Source organism: Rhincodon typus, chromosome 10, assembly GCF_021869965.1.
Source record: "Rhincodon typus isolate 14 chromosome 10, sRhiTyp1.1, whole genome shotgun sequence".
NCBI classification, from domain to species: Eukaryota; Metazoa; Chordata; class Chondrichthyes; order Orectolobiformes; family Rhincodontidae; genus Rhincodon; species Rhincodon typus.
Window position 1 is genome coordinate 80,287,175 of NC_063341.1, and position 20,110 is coordinate 80,307,284.

Here is a 20,110-nt window from a genome sequence, read left to right on the forward strand (position 1 = left end):
TTCCTTCTCCATCCTATGCATCCTAAATCTTGCCTCATCGCCTCATAGTTGCCTTTCCCCCAGCTATAACTCTTGCCCTGCTTTATATACCGATCCCTTTCCATCGCTAAAGTAAACGTAACCGAATTGTGGTCACTATCACCAAAGTGTTCTCCTACCTCCAAATCTAACACCTGGCCTGGTTCATTACCCAGTACCAAATCCAATGTGGCCTCGCCTCTTGTTGGCCTATCTACATACTGTGTCAGGAAACCCTCCTGCACACATTGGACAAAAACTGACCCATCTGAAGTACTCGAACTATAGCGTTTCCAGTCAATATTTGGAAAGTTAAAGTCCCCCATAACAACTACCCTGTTACTTTCGCTCCTATCCAGAATCATCTTTGCAATCTTTTCCTCTACAATCTCTGGAACTTTTCGGAGGGCTATAGAAAACTCCCAACAGGGTGACCTCTCCTTTCCTGGTTCTAACCTCAGCCCATACTACCTCAGTAGACGAGTTGTCATCAAATGTCCTTTCTGCCACCGTAATACTGTCCTTGACTAACAATGCCACACCTCCCCCTCTTTTACCACCTTCCCTGATCTTACTGAAACGTCTAAACCCCGGAACCTGCAACAACCATTCCTGTCCCTGCTCTATCCATGTCTCCGAAATGGCCACAACATCGAAGTCCCAGGTACCAACCCATGCTGCAAGTTCACCCACTTTATTCCGGATGCTCCTGGCATTGAAGTAGACACACTTCAAACCACCTTCCTGCCTGCCGGTACACTCCTGCAATCTTGAAACCTTTACCAGAATGTTGCCTGGAATGGAGAGAAGGTCTTACGAGGAAAGGTTGAGAGAGCTAGGGCTTTTCTCTTGAGAATGACGAAGGATGAGAGGTGACTTGATAGAGGTGTACAAAATGATCAGAGGTATAGATAGAGTAGACAGCCAAAGACTTTTTCCTAGGGTGCTTTTACGAGGGGACATAGTTTTAAAGTGAGTTGAGGTAGATATCGGGGAGACGTCAGAGGTAGGTTCTTTACTCAGAGAGTGGTAGGGGCGTGGAATGCATTGCCGGAGAGGGTAGTGGAGTCGGCCTCATTACGGGCATTTAAGCGGCTATTAGATAGGCATATGGATGATAGTATAAGGTAGGGGTGGAGGTTAGATAGACCTCAGGTTTAGGGTAAAAGTTCGGCACAACATCATGGGCCGAAGGGCCTGTACTGTGCTGTACTGTTCTATGTTCTATGTATTTCAGTAGCACCAGATTCTTTTTTCCATAGTCAAGCTTTGCTCGGTAGGTTTAAGAGTGAGAAACTGATGCTATTTTGTTAGTGCGGCTGGAACTGAGTTAAAAAAAATCTCTTTAAAAAACCTGGAATCATCAGGAAACATGCCAACTCTTGGGCTGTGATTCAGTGAGCTGAATTCTGAAAATGACGTTAAAAAAATATACTGAGCCATTTAGTAGTTTCATGGTGCGCACTAATCAGTCTCTGACGAACTTAATTGGCTTTTAACTGGAATTAGTTTTTAAAATAAGGCAGCAAATGCTGTCATTGCTGACTCTTTTCATGACTTACTGTTTTTAATTTGGATTCCTCCCAGCCACTGTATTTTACTTTTGTAGCAGACACTACTTTGAATCGAACAAAATCCCAACAAATATCACTGACTTGTTGTATCACGCATTGGAAGATTTTGGAAGTATACGATACTATTCAGAAAAAAAAAACAACTTGGCCATTATTGGGTTGTTTGGACAGGACTCAAACTGTGGTTTTATATGAACTCACCCTCAAACCGATTTGTCCTGGTTCTCCCATACTTCCAGCTGGTCCTAATTCACCCTGTTTTAAAGCAGAGACAAGTTACGTTAACATTACATTCTGAGAAATAAATAGAGATAAATTCACCATTCATCGCTCTAGAGGAGCAGTGGTGATGTTGCGATGATGTCAGGGGATTATTAATCCAGAAGCCCAGGCAAATGATCAGGGGACATGTTTCACCATCACAGCAGAGAATTTAATAAAACAAAACCTGGAATTAAAAGTTGGTCTAATGGTGACCCTGTCAATTGTTGTAAAAAGCCCATTGGGTTCACTAACGTCCTTCAGGGAAGGAAATCTGCCACCCTTACCCGGTCTGGCTTACATGTGACTCCAGACTCACACCAATGTGGTTGACTTAACATTAATGGATGGGCAATAAATGCTGGCCTTGCCAACAATGCCCACATTCCCCGAATGAACAAAAAAAAATTTCTCAATTGGTTTGACTTGGTAAACTATTTATTTTCTGCAGTCATCCCACAGAGGGATCATGCAAAATGTTCTCAGAAGCTACATCTGAACGTGCCATCTATAGCTTTACTTGGTTTTCTAACATGAGAACGAGTTTGTTTGTCCCTTAACCCTCGCTGCCCCTGAATTGAATGGCTTACCCAGCCATTTCAGAGGGCAGTTAAGAGTGGGAGGGAGGCCAGAATTAGAAATGTGGGGAGAATTGGGGTGATCATGGGGGTGTAAGAACTAGGACAGGATAAGGATTTGAAACAATCTATTTGTTGCCTCTGAAATTAACTGTGTCCACATTTTCACCAGGCAGTCTCCCAGTTTCTGTAAACTTCTACACAACCAACAATCTGCTGCTTGTTTCCTAACCCTCACCATGTGCCAGTCACCCACCCTGCCCTGTGCTTGCACACCTAAGGAATCAACACCCTGACTCTAGATTTACTGTTTTTGTATTTACATCCACTCCACGGCCTCACTGGATTCTGAAGTTTTTCCTACGTTGCTGATGTTCTTGTGGTGGTTAGGGAGGTGACTCTAAAACAGAGTGAAGTGTATCATCCACCAGCACTTTTTGTTGGCAGGTCATGGGTCACCTCTCCGTCACTGGAAGCTGTGTGCCCATTCTCACATCACCAACGCTGGGTGCCAAGGAATCTCTCCTGAGTGAAATGTTTCTGGAAAACGTCTGACAAACTTTGGGGATCGGTGACCAGAAATGTCACAATTAATGCAGAAAGAAAGAATGTTTCTGTTTAAAGTGACCTTGCGCTAAACATGTAAATACCGTGATGGAGAAAAAAACATAAATAAAAAACAATGAATGGGCTGTATCATCCAGACAAGAGGAACATAATCAAGGGCTTTGCTCATGGAACTTGAGATTTGAACATACAGACAACCCTAAGATAATGAAGCAAGGATCCTTTACTCCACTGATATCAGATAATTATAAACATGAAGGGAAGATATAGTTAAACAAAGAAGTATTTATATGGAGTGAAGCCTGTGATTTACATCTGGTTTAGGAGATCCTTCACCTGTCTGATATTTCTCCCTATCTAGCCTCCTTCCTCCTGGGAGGGTCAGTTTAACTGCTCCAGCTGCCCTGTTTGGTGCCCTCTCTCACTGTTGCCACCTGCACTGGAGGTCCTGTCAAAAATAGCTTCAGAATAATTCAGATGTAGCTGTTCATAGAAGTGGGGGAAGAAACGTTTGCCGTCTTAAGGCACCCACTTTGTAACAGCACAGTGAGATTCACAGGTTAATTAGTAGGAAAAATAGGAGCAGGAGTAGCGTACCTGGCCCTTCAAACCTGCACCATCTTTCACCAATTAATGAAAGATCTCCAAAATGAACATCATCCTCCTTCACTTTCTGGTAACTCTGTGGTGATTCTCCTCAGTAACTGAGCAGGCAGTGACCTCTGGGGTGGAGAATTCCAAAGATTTAACACCATTGAGTGAAGAGGCTTCCTGTAATCTCTAAGTGAGACGATTGGCCAGATTTTCCTCAACTTTGAGGCTCCATGGAGCTTCCAAAATGGCAGCTGGAGGTAGCTATAGCTAAAGGGAAGAGCCTATCATTGTAGGTTGCCTGGGTATTCCGGCTCCCCTGCAGTTACCTCTGATCTACCTCCAGGCGGAATGGGTCAGAATCTGTCCTGCATCAGGACCCCCACCCTCTCCTGCAATTAACCTCTGGGGCAAAAAGGTTCTGAAATTCTGAAAAGGGGTCACTCTGCTTTCTTTCTGCAGATGCTGAGTTTTTCCAGCAATTTCTGGTTTTCCCCTTTGGGGAATACTGTGTCAAAACAGCTCTTCCGGGTCAGGAAATTTCCCAACTTGAGTCACCCATTTCAGTCATGGAAACCCAGCCCTATGGCTCTGTATTCCCAAATTGCTAGCCAGAGGAAACAGCCACGAAGCATCAATTCTCTCCAACTCTTCGAGAATTCTCTATGTTTCAGTTACAAGGGCTCTTAGTCGTCAAAACTCCAGGGAATAACATGCTAATCTTCTCCATCGCTCCCCACAGGACAGTCCTCTCAACCCACAGTCCAGGTGAGTGAACGTTTGGAGCACAGAAACATAGAAACTAGGGACAGGAGGAGGCCATTCGACCTTCAAGCCTGCTCCACCATTCAACATGGTCAAAGTTGATCATCCAATTTAGCACCCTGTTCCTGGTTTCTGCCCATACCCTTTGATCCCTTTAGCTCCAAAGAACTTCTTCTTGGAAACATTCAAAGTTTTGGCCTCAACTGTTTTTTTGTGTGGTAGTGAATTCTACAGGCCTACCACTCTCTGGGTGGAGACAGTTCACTTTATCTCAGTCCAAAATGCACTTGTGTTTAGAGTCCTTCCTTAAGTAAGGAGTTCAAATTTCCCGACCACAAGCAGACTAAAATGTTCTCCAGTGCAAGCTAAATGTCTTTCAATGTTAACACTGATGGGAAATTGCACCTTATCCTCCAACCTCCATGTAATTGTATAGGGGAGGGAGCCCTCGGTTAGCTGGCTGTTTTGTTTGCACCTACCTTAAAACTAGGTTCCCCTGGGTGTCCAGGATCTCCCATTGCTCCTGGAGGTCCCTGTGCCATTAAAAATAAAAACACTCTTTATAATGTGAAGCATTTCTGATAGAATCGTAGAATGACACACAAACTAAAAGAGCCCATGCAGCTTATTTTGTCTGTGCTAGCTCTCTGAAGGATCTCTCACTCTCATCTTGCTCTTTACCCATTCCCCATAAATATTTTTGCTCCAAGAATTTATCCATTGCCTTTTTTATTATTATTTCTTTGAAAACACATCCATTCCAGATCACTGCGTCAAAAACTGTCCTCAACACCCCTCAAGTTGTGTGTTAATTGGGTAAATACAAACTCTTAGGCCACTGCAAACTGCTTCTCCTTTTTAACCCTCCCAGAATTTTGTCAGGAGTGTGATGGAATACTCCCCACTTGCCCTGGGTGGGGGCAGCTCCAACAACACACAAGAAGCTCAACACCATCCAGGACTAAGCAGCTGCTTGATTGGCGCTACATCCACAAGCATCCACTCCCTCCTCCACTGACGCTCAGTAGCAGCAGTGTGTACTATCTACAAGATGCCCGGTAGAAATTCACCAAAGATCCTCAGACAGCACCTTCCAAACCCACGACCACTTCCATTTAGAAGGACAAGGTCACCAGGTACATAGGAACACCACCCCCCTGCAAGTTCCTCTCCAAACCACCCACAATCCTGACTTGTAAATATATCACCGTTCCTTCACTGTTGCAGGTAGAAATCCTGGAATTCCCTCCCTAAGGGCATTGTGGGTCAACCCACAGCACATGGACTTCAGCGGTTCAAGAAGGCAGCTCCACACCACCTTCTCAAGGGGCAACTAGGGACGGGCAATAAATGTTGTCCAGCCACATCCCACAAATGAATAAAAGAAATGATGGCAGACCCACTGAGCTTCTCCAATATATTCTGTTTTTATTGCTCCACAGAGAGTCAGCACGAATTTGATGGACTGAAAGGCCTCTTTCAAATGACTCCACAAATGACTCTGAGGTATTGGGGAGGTAATTCTTTTCACATATTGATGAAGTGATAAATATCGGCCTGGACAATCATGTGGTCCAGCATTTGGCCCCACAGAAAACAAGGTTCCAGCTTCTGAATACAAACAGCAGGAGCTGGAGAAACTCAGCAGGTCTGGTTGCATCAGTCTGTTTCAGAGCTAGACTCAAAACATGAACTCTGTTTTTCTCTCTCCACAGAGGCTGCCAGGCCTGCTGAGTTTCTCCAGCAATTTCTGCTTTTGTTTCGGATGTCCAGCATCCTCAGCATTTTACTTTTCAGCTGTGTATTGGATTTAACACTTCAACAGCGTGAAGTTTGAGATGAGCAAAGGAATAAATAAAGTATTGAAAAAATTACCTCTGGACCAATTCCTCCAGCAGTACCAATCTCTCCAGGTTGTCCTCGAGGCCCCTATAACACAAACAATGTTCTGTTTGAAACCATGAACCAGCTTGCTTAAAAAGGACAGAGTTCAACCAAACAGGAATATTAAGAAATATTTACACAGTGAAGACATTATTGTATGCAATATCATTGGATTAGTAAATTACTGAGAGGTGATATTTTAAAATTAAATTGGTGCATTTGCTCTCATAATCTATTCTTGTAATCACCCTCAATCGAATTCTTGCTGATATCTTGTTGTGATACTATGCTGTAAGGATGCTGGGAATTAATTATAGAATGACAACTGGCTAGAAGGAGGCCGTTCAGCCCATCCTGTCTTTTTCCTGTTCTTTCGCCACTAAAATCAGTCTCCTGTGGTTCCTGGTCCTTCCACCAATAGGAACAATTCCTCAACATCGACTCTGTCCAGACACACCGTGGTTTTGAACACCACAATCAAATCTGCCCGAAACCTTCCCTTCGGTAAAACGACCAGAATCTTTCAGCCCCGTATCTCTCCTCCCAATCCATCTCCTCTGCAGCCAGACAATTGCCCTCACTCCCTTCCTGAAGTTTGGTGCCAAGAGTTGGACAAAACACACTGAACATTCTCCGAAGCCATTTTCCAAGGATATGCAACACAAGCTGGGACAACTCAGAGTGCCACATCTTTTTGTGAACGTTGTGGATATGTTTGCCTGGACGTTTATGAATAAATCTTATCGTGACCGTGCAATTTAATCAACTGAATACATCTGTAGCAGAAACACAGTGATTTTTCTCTGATCTAAATTTCCCTGGGGATCGATCAGTCACTTTAAGCAGTTCCCGTCTTCGTTTGAAATAAGGCTGGGTTCGCAGTCAATGTAACGGCAGGGAATGTGTTCCCCGTCCATGCAGTCAGCAACGCTTGTGTTCTCAGTCAATCGCTGCCCCACTTTCCAACTCCTAGCTGCCACCCAGCTCGCCCACTCACTGCCTCTTTTGCTGACCCCCTGGTGCCCCCACTCCTAACCTTTGAATCCTGTACTGTGCAGTGGGATGTTGTTACTGGAATGTCTGCTTCAGACAGGCAGCTACTAAACAGCTTTCAACTTTTCCTTAGGTGTCTGTTTTAAATGAGACAAAAGGAGCCTGAGTGGATGGGGTCAGGGCTCACACACACCCAGCAAGGCTTTCAGTTTTACTTTCATGGTGTGCACATGTCAGTGTCAGACTGGAGTGTACAGGGTCAGAAATCACACAACACCAGGTTATAGTCCAACAGGTTTATTTGAAACCATAAGCTTTCAGAGCGCGGCTCCTAAGTTAAGGCTATGTTTTCTTTGCATTTTAACAGTGTTGTAAGAATAAAGTGTGTTTTGCTTAAAGCCTATTATTGGACCAATCAAATTACATCTGGAACACAGCATCTTATACTTGCCTTTAAATAACATAAAAGTTAGGATCGAGGCTACTTATTTGCTATACTTTGGGGATCTGGTCTGATCCATAACCCCTCTCTGCCTATCTGCCTCAAAGCCCTAACCTTAACCCTCACTGCCTGCTCTCTCAGCTAAGCCATACACCAACATCCTGTTCCACATGTTGCCCAGAGACACACTGATACATATAATGTACTGAGGAAGCCTTTTACTCCTGTGGTTCTGAAACTGAAGTTAACTCAACTGGTTTTCCGGGAGGTCCCATCTCTCCAGTGCTCCCAGGAGGTCCTGTCAATCCCTGAAAGGAGAATCCAAATGGTGAAAACTACTATGTGGTCTTGGATTTTTGGAAGCCAGTTCCAACTCACATGTAAAAGAATACACAAGGTGAACCACAAAGTAACAGACAATGCAGGAAATATTCTCACAATGTGTGATATCCTGTGCCATGAACAAAATAACTTGTATTTATTACGGTACCATTCAAAACCTCAGGACACCACCACAGCCTTGAGAGCTACAGTACAGGAAGTTTACGGTCGTAGGAGAAAATCCTGGTCATCCCTTTCACCCTGTTGAGTGTCAGTACTGAGGGAGTGCCGGACTGTCAGAGGGTCAATACTGAGGGAGTGCCGGACTGTCAGAGGGTCAGTACTGAGGGAGTGCCGCACTGTCGGAGGGTCAGTACTGAGGGAGTGCCGCACTGTCAGAGGGCCAGTACTGAGGGAGTGCTGCACTGTCAGAGGGTCAGTACTGAGGGAGTGCCGCACTGTCAGAGGGTCAGTACTGAGGGAGTGCCGCACTATCACAGGGTCAGTACTGAGGGAGTGTCGCACTGTCAGTGAGCCATTTTTGAAATCTGACATTAAGTTGATGCCCCATTGTTCTCTCTGGTGAAGGTGAACAATTTAAACTACAAGTGAAACAAGAAAAGGGCAGCTCTGCCTTGTGTCCTGGTCAATAGCGATCCCTCCAGCAGCCTGACTAAAACAGATCACCTGGTCATGACTACATTGCTGATTGTGGGATCTTGCTGTGTGCACTCCATTTGTGACAACAGCGGCTGTAGTTCAAAAATCCTTCACTGGCTGTGGAACACTTTGAGGTCTCCTGAAGTTATTGAAGGTGCTAGAGCAATGCAAATCTTTGTTGCTTTGCTTTACACTATGTGTAAAGATTGTAGGCTTTATCAGTGACTTATACTCACGGGGGCACCCTGCGCTCCCCGCTCTCCGGGATTCCCAGCTTTTCCCTGCAATTCAAAAAACGGGTGTTGAATTTTCAGCCAACTACAGGAGGCTGGAATGGGATTTCTTTGCAAAATCATATCAGCCTTTCACACTTACAATAAGTCCAGTTTCACCTTTTCTGCCCACGTCACCTCTTTCTCCCTGTAAAGCAAACATATCTTTATGGTACACCATGAGGCAAAAATACTTCTGGTGCTATGTCGAGCAATAGAGAGACTCTCAGCCTTTGTGATTATTGAGTGCCCAGGCCCTCGGTTATCTTGGCGATATGCCGGCTAACTCCACTACTACAAAGCAATGGCAAAATGAGCTTTCAGCCTCTGGCTGTTGATGTTAACACAGAATGAGAACACTCAGACATCAGCCACACAGCAAGGGCTAGCAGTGAAACACTAGAATTCAGCAAGCGGGGGGTCGGGGGTGGCGGCCGGGCGGTGGGGGTAGGGGGGGAGGTGGGGAGGTGGGGTGCTGTTGTGGGGGTGGTGCTGTGCAGTGTGTGCAGAATATGGTGGCTCAGTGGTTAGCACTGCTGCCTCACAGACCAAGGACCTGGGTTTGATTCCACCCTCAGGTCAATGTCTGTGTGAAATTTGCACATTCTCCCCGTGTCTGCGTGGGTTTCCTCCAGGTGCTCCAGTTCCCTCCCATTGTCCAAAGATGTGCAGGTTAGGGTGGATTGGTCATGCTAAATTGCCCGTAGTGTCCAGGGATGTGTAGGTTAGTTGGATTAGCCATGGGAAAGTCAGAGATACAGGGATAGGGTGCATCTTGCTGTGCTGCTCTTCAGAGGGTCGGTCTGGATTCGATGGGATGAATGGCCTACTTCCACACTGTAGGGATCCTATGATTAAAATAATTTTTGTCAGAAATATACGTGCCTAATCAACAAGCAGTTTTCCACTCAGTTCGTTCACAGAGCAGTTCAGCAAAGTGCTCGCTCAGTAACTCGAACTGATACTGAAATTCTATCCAGTGAAAGTGAATAATTACCTTGTTACCTTTGGGCCCTTGTTCTCCTGGGGAACCTTCAGGGCCTCTTGGTCCCTAAGAACAATGAGAATGAATCCTGTTAAAAATTGTTCAGTCTCTTCCAGGACCCACACTGTAAACTGAGGAACCACTCTTGACAACTGATCATGTGATTCTCATCACTGAAACTCGTGAAAGCAGAAAGTTTTGAGATTGAATATTCTGCTCGGATTTGCTGTCTTGCATTGGTGCACATTACCATCACCATTGCAGTCGGCTTTTACAGCACATTTTATGTTCAATGCCATTTTCACAATCTTTCTCACCTGCATTACTCTGGCATCCAGATTCACAGAAAACCAGCAGGGTTCCTGGGATAGATGAACCACCATGGGGAGATTCTAACAATTACTCTCATTTGCAAGTATTTGAGGAGTCATCAAAGGTTTTAGAGGGTAGGGCCAAAATTAGAAATGTTTCAAAAACTTCACATGAAAATGTTTATCTTTAAAGTTTAATAAGATGTTTCTGTAACCAGTGAATGATATTGAAAAAAGACACATTTTGTCAAAGTTTCTCACCCTGACCTTGTCAGGATCCCTTACAAGAATGCCAATACTTATTCTGTAGGAGGGAACAATGCTGATTGGTGGAGATGTGGGCTGCTTTGTGCGGGATGGTGTCAACCTTCTTGAGTGTTGCTGGGTCTGCACCCATCCAGGCACGTGGGGAGTATTCCATCACACTCCTGAAATGTGCCTTGTAGATGATTGTCAGGCGAAGGATATCAGGAGGTGAATTACTCGCCGCAGTATTCCTAGCCTCTGACCTACACTTGTAGCCACTATGTTTATGTGCTGAGTCCACTTGAGTTTCTGGTTAATGGTAACCTCTGGGATGTTGAAAGTGGAGGATTTAGCGATGAAGGTAGTAAACCCTGAAAACAAATCTGAGGTCTGACCCTATGCTGGACTGCTGTGTGAATGTATAATCTGTCCAGCAACTCCTGCAGCCAATCTGACCCCGTGTTTTGCATTTCCATTGAACACAACCCAAGAGGTGGACCCTGACATTTGGGCAGCACAGTGTCCATATATATTTCAAAATTAACCCAGCACCACACTCAACTCCATCCCCACAAAGAGCCAGAAGGATACATTGTGCTGTCAAACCAGAGGAAGCTGTAGGAAGCCTTTGATGCCTCACAAATCAGAACAAACCACTTAAGTAGCACAGACAGGCTCGGAGCCTTCAGAGCATCCTCCACCTTGTAAACTCTCCAGAAATGGGGCAGAGAGATTAGACAACGGCTGAGTTACAAATGAACTGTTTCTCAATTGTAAATGCTACTTACTCTTCTCCCTTTGGTACCTGGTACCCCTGATGTTCCTCTCCGCCCTGGCAGACCCTAGACAAACAACAAATGACAAGTGATTCATACTTGGAGAAGAATAGACTTATTAGGGATAGTCAGCGCGGCTTTGCACAGGGAGGACTTGATTGAGATTTTTTTGAGGAAGTTACAATGAGATTGATGAGGGTAAGGCAATGGATGTTGTCAACATGGACTTTACTAAAGCATTTGACAAGGCCCGTCATGGTAGGCTGGTCCAGAAGATCAAATTACATGGGATCCATGGGAGTTGGTAAGTTGGATACGAATTAGCTTGGTCAAGGACGACAGAGGGTAGTTGGGGAGGGTTGTTTTTCTGACTGGAGATCTATGACCAGTGGTGTTCCTCAAGGATCAGTGCTGGGACCTCTCTTGTTTGCATTATATACAAATGGTTTGGGTAGAACTATAGGTGGTCTGATTAGTAAGTTTACAGACAACACTGAAGTTGATGGAGTTGTGAATATAGAGGAACACTGTCAAGGGATACAGCAGGATACAGACTGGTTGGAAAGTTGGGCAAAGAAATGGCAGATGGAGGTTAATCCAGGTAAGTGTGAGGTGATGCATTGTGGCAGGACAAACACAAGAGGAAGGTATACGGTGAATAAGGAGAGATGATAAACTAGTGGTATTATTGCTAGGCTATTAACATTTCAAATTGTGCAGATAATACAAACCGTGGGAGGATCATAAACTGGGAGGAAGAACATAGAAAGATGAGCAGGCCATTCAGCCCCATGAGCCTGTTCCACCATTCAATAGGATCATGGCTGATCTGTGGCCTAACTCCATTTACCTGCCATTGGCCCATATCCCTTAATACCTTTCCTTAATGAAACTTTACCTATGCCTCCAGGAAAGATACTTCAGTGATGAGGATAGATTGGAGAAGTTGGGACCGTTCTCCTTGGAGAGGCGAAGACAAAGAGGAGATTTGATAGAGGTTTTCAAAATCATGAGGGATTGGGATAGACTTTATTGGGAGAAACTGTTCTCACTCGTAAACTGATCAAGAATCAAATAGGACAACACATCCATAATAGCACAAGCCGAACAGAGACATGTCAAGGAATTCCTGGAAACCTGGCATTCCGACCGGAACTCCATCAACAAACAAATTGAACTGGACCCGATATACAAACCACTGAAAAACAGAACGGAAGTGATACCACCCACCCCAGCAAACTGAGGCTTATAAATAACAAGTGGGACAGAACACCAACACTTCACCGGAGGTGCACTGACGGTGTTACCTAGCAGGGTGACAAAACGTCTGTAATCAAACCCACCGGCTTGTTTTGAAGTGTTTTACAAAAGAAGCAAACACATGGTGAGAAATAATCTTTTCATGCAGTAAGTAGTCTGGGGCTGGAATGTTCAATATGGTGATTTAATTTGAAACAGTGGCAGGGTTATGGAGAAAAGGTAGGAGACTGGCACTGAGTTAAAATGCTCAGAGGGCTAGTACAGGCACCATGGACTGAATGGCCTTCTCCTGCATTCTGTGAATCTGTGATATGAGAATGAGGCCAGCCAATCTTTCTGAATGGCTGCATGCCTGACTCAAGGCTGCAGACAGAATCTCAGAAGAACAGAACAAAAACAGAAGTTGCTGGAAAAGCTCAGCAGGTCTGGCAGCATCCGTGGAGAGAGAAACAGAGTTAACACTTCAGGTCCGGTGACCCTTCCTCAGGACGGTTCTGAACCTGAAACTGGACCTGAAACGTTAACTGTGATAAATTTGAGTTGACACAGACAGCTCCATCGATGACACGGATCGAAGATCTGGCAGCTTCTATCATTCAGTCACAAGTGCTCACGAATCATTCACTGCTCCATCTGAATACCTTATCATTTTACACACAGAGGTACCTCGAATTCAGGGGTTAATTTATGAGGAAAGATTACATAAACGAGGCCTGTTTTTTCTAGAATTTAAAAGGCTAAGGGGTGATCTGATCGAAGCCTTCAAGCTATTAACAGGAAAAGACAGAGTGGATAAAGATAAACTATTTCCACTGGTTGGGCGTTCTAGAACAAGGGGCATAGTCTGAGAATTAGGGCCAGACCATTCAGGAGAGATGTTAGGAAGAACTTCAACACAGAAAGGGAGTAGAGGTTTGGAACTCTCTTCCACAAATGGCAGTGGATGCTGGATCAGTTGTTAATTTTAAATTGAGATGGATAACTATTTATTAACCAAAGTTATTAAGGAAAATGGTTCAAAGATAAGTATATGGAGGTAGGCTGTAGATCAGCCAAGATCTCATTGAATAGTGGAACAGGCTTGAGGGGCTGAATGGCCTATTCCTGTTCCTGTGTTCGCATGTCCAAGATACAGTATGAAAAACTGAACCCCTATCATATCAATAACCATCATTGACTCATCTTAGCGTTCAGTCCCTTCCAACTGAGCCTTGAATTTCACACAAACAATGTGGCAACCTGAAAATCAGGAGCAGGAACAGACAACCCTCATCACCCACTTCATTATACCACACGATTGGTGCCACTCGCTGAGGGAGAGTGGAGTTGAAATGAAATGAGCTTGCTCCACACGTCTAAGCTAAGAATTTCTGTAATGTTAGGGTAATAAAAGAGATGTACTCACTGGTTGTCCCTGTTCTCCAACAGGACCTGGCAGGCCCGGAAGTCCCATGTAACCCTGTCAAATGAAACAACAACGACAAAGGAATTAATGTTGGGCCCTGAGGAGCCATCCCGGCAGAAATGAGTTGCCTGGTCGGGTGTTCCTTTTTGGTGCATGTCAATGCTGGCCAGCTTGCTCCAACCAACAGTTATTGTTATAACCAAATGCATTTCCTCAAAATGATGCTGCATAAAGAAAGTGCAATTTCATTTTCTTCATTGTTTTGTGGCCCATATCGCATTTGTTACCAACTCACCTACAATAGTTTGGTATCAACAGCATTGCTGTGTGCCAGGAGTTACAAGTAGGCCAGACCGGGTAAGAACAGTAGATTTCCTTCCTTAAAGGACATTAGCAAACCAAATGATTGGATTTTTCATGATGGTTGATTATAGCTGTCATGATTATCAGATTTATGAATCAAATTTAAGTTCCACCCTTTGTCTTGGGGATTTTAGAACACATGCCCCCAGACCAGTGACCTTGGTGTGACACCACCATTGACTCCCTGACAATGGGAAACAGCCTTTCCTGACTTGGAACCAATTTTGGATCCGAACTCCACCATTTTGGATTCAAGGGGCTTTTAAAAAAACCATAAGACAATAGGATGTAGAAGCAGAAACAGGCCATTCAGCCCATCGAGTCTGCTCTGCGATTCCATGAGATCATGGCTGATCTGATAATCCCAACTCCACTATCCTGCTCTTTTCCCATAACTCTCGATTCCCTTACTGGTTCAAAATCTGTCAATTTCAGCCTTGAAAATACTTAATGATCCAGCCTCGACAGCTCTTTATGGTAAAGAATGCCACAGATTTGCTCCCTCTGAGACAAAATAAATTCCTATCCATCTCTGTTTTATATGGGTGACTCCTTACTCTGAGATGATGCACTCTGGTCCTAAGCATATAGACTGCAGCAGTTCGAGAAAGCAGCTCACCACCACCTTCTCAAGGGCAAAGAGGGATGGGCAATAAATGTAATTAATAAACACCACCTTAACTATTAAAATTAAGAAAAGTCAGAGAATGAAGAAGCCATTTGGCCCATCATCTTGGTGCTGATGCTGTAAGAGATCCTACCACTTACAGTCATTGACTAAAAGCTTAGAATCCCTGTGGTAAATACCATAGAAATCAGAGGAGATGCTAATCACCAATTTTTAAAAACACATCTTCTCTTGGATAACGTGTAAAGACAGGAATCACAGAGTGTTCTCATTAAATTAGATCCTTGCCCAATAAACACTTTGCTCTGCAGTAAAATGTTAATGCTGTAGGTGCTGTCTATTGCTCTGTACATTTAATTACAAATAATTTTTTTGATGTTTGTTTGTGATGATCTCTGTAATCCACATTTTTCAAAAACAAAACTATTAAACTGCGCTCTCTAATGCAAACCATAACATCTGCTCTGCATTTCCTTCAATTTTCTCCTTAAACCACGCAATGAGAGGACTCACATGCAGTGGATTTGTCATTTGAACAGTGGTAAAACACTGAGGCTGCTGTTATCCCTCCACCTCAACATCAAATGCACAAAGAAAATGTCGCAATGAAGACAAATGGAATTCCCCAAAACTTTCACAACCTCCTCTAAATGATCAGGGGTTACGAGTGGTCATCATAGACAGAGTTTTAATCAGTATGGGAATCATGGGTGATGGGGAAAATGCAGGAGAGTGGAGTGATAATTGACATATTGGTCCATATTGGTACTGAAATAACTGCACAGGGGCTGGGTCCTGTCACCAAGTCACCCTTTATTTACTGGTGTAACCAGCCAGCTTGGGCTCAGTCCTCTACTGAGGAGATTCTAATCTTTTGGTTATGTATTTTTTTCCAGGCCCAGGCAGCAGGAGATCCAGAGTGGGCCCAAGCAGCAGCAGGACCAGGCCCTGGCATCAATAGCAGAGCCAGAGTGGGGGCCCAGGCAGCAGGAGATCCAGAGTGGGCCCAAGCAGCAGCAGGACCAGGCCCTGGCATCAATAGCAGAGCCAGAGTGGGGGCCCAGGCAGCAGCAGTAGGACTAGGCCCAGGAGCAATAGATCCGAGGTGGACCTCCTGTTTATATCGGTCAGCCAAGGCTTTCATGATTGGCCCAGGTTAACAACCTCAATCAAGAACATCACCTGGTCCCAATCACTACACCCCCACCCCCCTCCCCCAAGTTCGGGGATGTAGGCCTGGTATTTCACTTGTAGCTTCTCTTGCGATGTTTATGCCCCAGGTCCATTCCTCTGACTTGGACTCAGCCACAGGCAGTGAGTACCGAACTGAAGCCTGTCTCTTGCTTTCGGAGCATCTCAGATGAGTTTCCTCTACTTCTTCTGGCAGTGACAGTATCAAGGCTGCATCCATTTCAGGCTCCTTGACACTAGACGGAGGGGGAGAACCTACATTTTGTGCTGGGCCTTCAGGCCTTCAACAGCGCTTCAATGGAGGCTATACAGCACTGAAGGTGTCACCTAGAAGGGAGACGATAATGCTTACACAAAAACTAGTCAGACTCGGTGAACCAACCAACAACACCAGTCAGAACCCGAGCTACAGATCTTCACTAAAACACTAAACTTCGGGCCTTCTGGATGTTCTGAGGGGGCAGGTATGTTTTGCTCCTGCCCCATTTGTGAGGTAACAGTATTCAGGTGGTCCGCATGTTTGTTCAGGACTGCCTCACCTACCTGAACTTTGTAAGTGACGGGACCTGACCTCGTGTCAACCTCCTCTCATACCCACACAGGGCCATTTCCATGGTTCCGGCACCAAACCTCATCCCCTGAATTAAATTGTCTCTCGTTTAGAGGAGGCATGTGGCCATCACTGGTGTTCCTGCTGCCATTTCACCCTGCACCCCCTCAGGGCTGGGAAAATCAGGTTTAACCTGGAGCAGCGTCTTCTCCCCATCAGCAACGCTGCTGGAGCTATCGCTGTCGTTGCATATGGGGTGGTTCTATAATCGGACAGGAACTGGGACAGTTTGGCCTCAAGTGACGCTGTAGGCTGTTTCCTTAAACCTGTCTTCAATGTTTGGGCTGCTCTATCCACGAGACCATTGGACGATGGATAGTACGGAGCTGTCCTTTTGTGCCAAATGCCATTTGTCTTTAGGGAATATTGGAATTTCCTGCTGGCAAATGACGTCCCATTGTCCATGACCAATACCTCTGGGAGTCCATTTGTTGTGAACGATGCTCAATCATCATCCCCGAGTTTGCCGAACGAACTTTAAACACATCCAACCACTTTGAATGGGTGTCCACAATAACCAGGAACATGGAGCCCCTGAAAGGACCAGCATAACCGACATGTAACTGAGTCCAGGGTTTTCCCGGCCATTCCCACAAATATGTGGGCACTGCTGTGGTAATTTTTTGCCCTTGTTGGCACTCTGGGCACTGCCTGCCCCACCAAAGCAGCTATGTTGGCATCCAACCCTGGCCTCCAGACATAGGTACTTGCCAGCATCTTCATCCTGGAAACCCCTGGATGACCCTGATGTATCTGGCAGTGACCCTTACTCAGGACAATCACCCTTGCTCCCCACAGTAATATGCCACCCTCTACGGTGGTCTCGTCTCAGTGGGGCCAAAAAGATTTCAATCCAGATTGCAGTGGCCCCTCCGTTTGCCCCATTACCACCAGATGTTTCAGTCTCACTGGGACCGGATCTTTTTGTGCCCACAATCGGATACTGTCCTTGGTGACCAGATGGGTTTCCAGGAAGTTCAAAACCAGAACGGACTGTTCTAGGGGAGGCACTACCGATGGAGTAACTGCCAGTGGGAGGCAGCTTAACACATCTACATTAGCCAAACGGCTTCCTGCACGTTTTTCTAACTTGTACACACTGAGAATAAGGAAGCAATGCTGAATTCTACAGGAAGCTATGGGCAGCACCACCTTGTCTTCCTTCAGTAACCCTAGCAGAGCTTTGTGATCTGTTACTATGGCAAATTCCCATCGGTAAAGGAACGGGTAGAACTTCTCACACCAAAGATGACCACTAAACCTTCCTTTTCTATCTGGGCATATTTGCATTTGGCATCCGCCAAAGTCTGGGAAGCTTTCACTTTCGGGCGTTCCTCTCCATTGGGCCACCAGTGAGCCAACACTACCCCGATACTGTGTGGGGTGGCATCACATTTCAGCCCACATCTTGTTTCGGATTGTACTGAGCCAACACCTTCGATGACGATAGCTGCTTTTTCACAGAAGTCAGAGGGTTAGTAGTGGAGGGTTGTTTTTCTGACTGGAGGTTGTGATCAGTGGTGTTCCCCAAGAATCAGCGCTGGCACCTCCGCTGCTTATAATTGATACAAATGGTTCGGATGAAAATATAGGTGGGCTGATTAGTATGCTTGCAGACAACCAAAACATGCTGGAACTGTGGATCATGAGGAAGGTTATCAAAGGATACAGCAGGATATAGAAAGCTGGAAATTTGGACAGAGAGATGGCAGATGGAGTTTAATCTGGACAAGTGTGAGCTGATGCATTTTGGGAGGTCAACTGCAAGAGAAAAGTATACAGTGAATGGCAAGACCCTTAGGAGCATTGATATACAGAGGGATCTTGGGGTGCAAGTCCATAACTCTCTGAAAGTGTCAAAACATGTAGATAAGGGGTAAAAAAGGCATATGCCATGTTTGCCTTCATCAAAAGGAACACTGAGCATAAAAGTTGGTAAGTTATTTTGCAGCTGTATAAAACTTTAATTAGACCACATTTGGACGTATTGTGTGCAGTTCTGGTCGCCACACTATAGGAAGGATGTGGAGGCTTTGGAGAGGGTGCAGAAGAGGTTTACCAGGCTGTTGCCAGGATTGGAGAGTATTAGCTATAAAGGGATGTTGGACAAACTTGAAATGTTTTTGCAAGAGTGTCAGAAGCTGAGGGGTGACCTGGTGGAAGTATATAAAATAATGAGAGGCATGGACATGGTGGATAGTTGGATTCTCTCTCCCAGGATGGAAATGTCAAATACTAAAGAGTATAGGTGTGAGGGGGAAAGTTTAAAGGAGATGTGTGAGGTAAGTTCTTTACACAGAAGTTGGTAGATACTTGCAACGTGCTGCCAGAGGAAGTGGTCGCAGCAGATACGATGGCAACATTTCAGAGACAATTAGACAGACATATAAACAGGCAGGGAATAGAGAGATACACACCATGTGCAGGCAGATGGGATCAGTTTAGAATGGCATCATGGTTGGCACAGGCGTAGTGGGCCAAAGGGCCTGTCCCTGTGCTGTAGTGTATGATGTTCTATCAGATCAGACATGATTTCATTGAATAGCAGAGCACACTCGATGGGCTGAATGACCTACACTGCTCCTTTGTCCTATGGTCTTATCTGCTGTCTGATGTTTCAAAGAACAAGACCAGATCTCACTGAACGTGCAAAATTCTTTGCGGAAAGAAGATGAGAGATTGCCCCACTGCGCCTCCTGGTTGGACTTTCGCAATCCATGGGGCAGAACAATGGCACAGCATATCGTTTTGCGACGATGAATGCAAATTACTCAAACTGCTGCCAATATTTGGACCTCCCTGCTCCATAGTGATAGATATTGAGCTAAACCGCATCTTCCTGCTCTACAAAGTGATTGCAAATCCATGCAATCAGAGTGCTGTTGGTAAAGGGATAAGAATGCTCAAAGGACCATGCCTATGCACTTACATTCTGAACCAGGGGCTCTGAGGATAAATGGTCCACACTTAGCAGCTCACATAGGCCACCAGGAGTAGTTCAAGAGCTGTCACCTCACCTCGTTCATTGTTCTGGTGTTCAAAATAGAAGTGCTTTTGCCTCTTCCTCACCCTCGTGGCTCAGCTGTGTCACCTTAAAGATCGGAACACTTAGAAGAGGAAGGGTCACTGGACCCGAAGCGTTAACTCTGATTTCTCTCCACAGATACTGCCAGGCCTGCTGAGCTTTTCCAGCAGTTTCTGTTTTTGTTTCCGATTTACAGCATCCGCAGTTCTTACGGTTTTTATTCAAAACCACAGAGCTCATGTTATTCTCTGTAACGGTAAAGTAATCCTAGCAATTTACAACTCAGGGAATGCCATTGAGTCCACTGAGTTCAGACAAGCCTTTTGACAGAGAGAATCACTTTTAGCCCACGCCCTCACCCTCTTTTACTTTACCATAACCCTG

General features: G+C 45.1%; 1 protein-coding gene across 1 annotated transcript in view; it reads right to left on the reverse strand.

The window, feature by feature from the left end:
- LOC109924952 (guanine nucleotide exchange factor VAV3-like) overlaps window positions 1-20,110 on the reverse strand; it is a 203,142-nt gene that overhangs the window by 170,267 nt on the left and 12,765 nt on the right. Inside the window, exons 6-14 of the mRNA XM_048601574.1 lie at window positions 13,910-13,963; window positions 11,257-11,310; window positions 9,924-9,977; window positions 9,030-9,074; window positions 8,891-8,935; window positions 7,928-7,981; window positions 6,230-6,283; window positions 4,834-4,887; window positions 1,794-1,847 (exon numbers count right to left, since the gene is read on the reverse strand). Of these exons, the coding sequence (XP_048457531.1) occupies window positions 1,794-1,847; window positions 4,834-4,887; window positions 6,230-6,283; window positions 7,928-7,981; window positions 8,891-8,935; window positions 9,030-9,074; window positions 9,924-9,977; window positions 11,257-11,310; window positions 13,910-13,963 (468 nt within the window). The remainder of the gene's footprint in view (window positions 1-1,793; window positions 1,848-4,833; window positions 4,888-6,229; window positions 6,284-7,927; window positions 7,982-8,890; window positions 8,936-9,029; window positions 9,075-9,923; window positions 9,978-11,256; window positions 11,311-13,909; window positions 13,964-20,110) is intronic.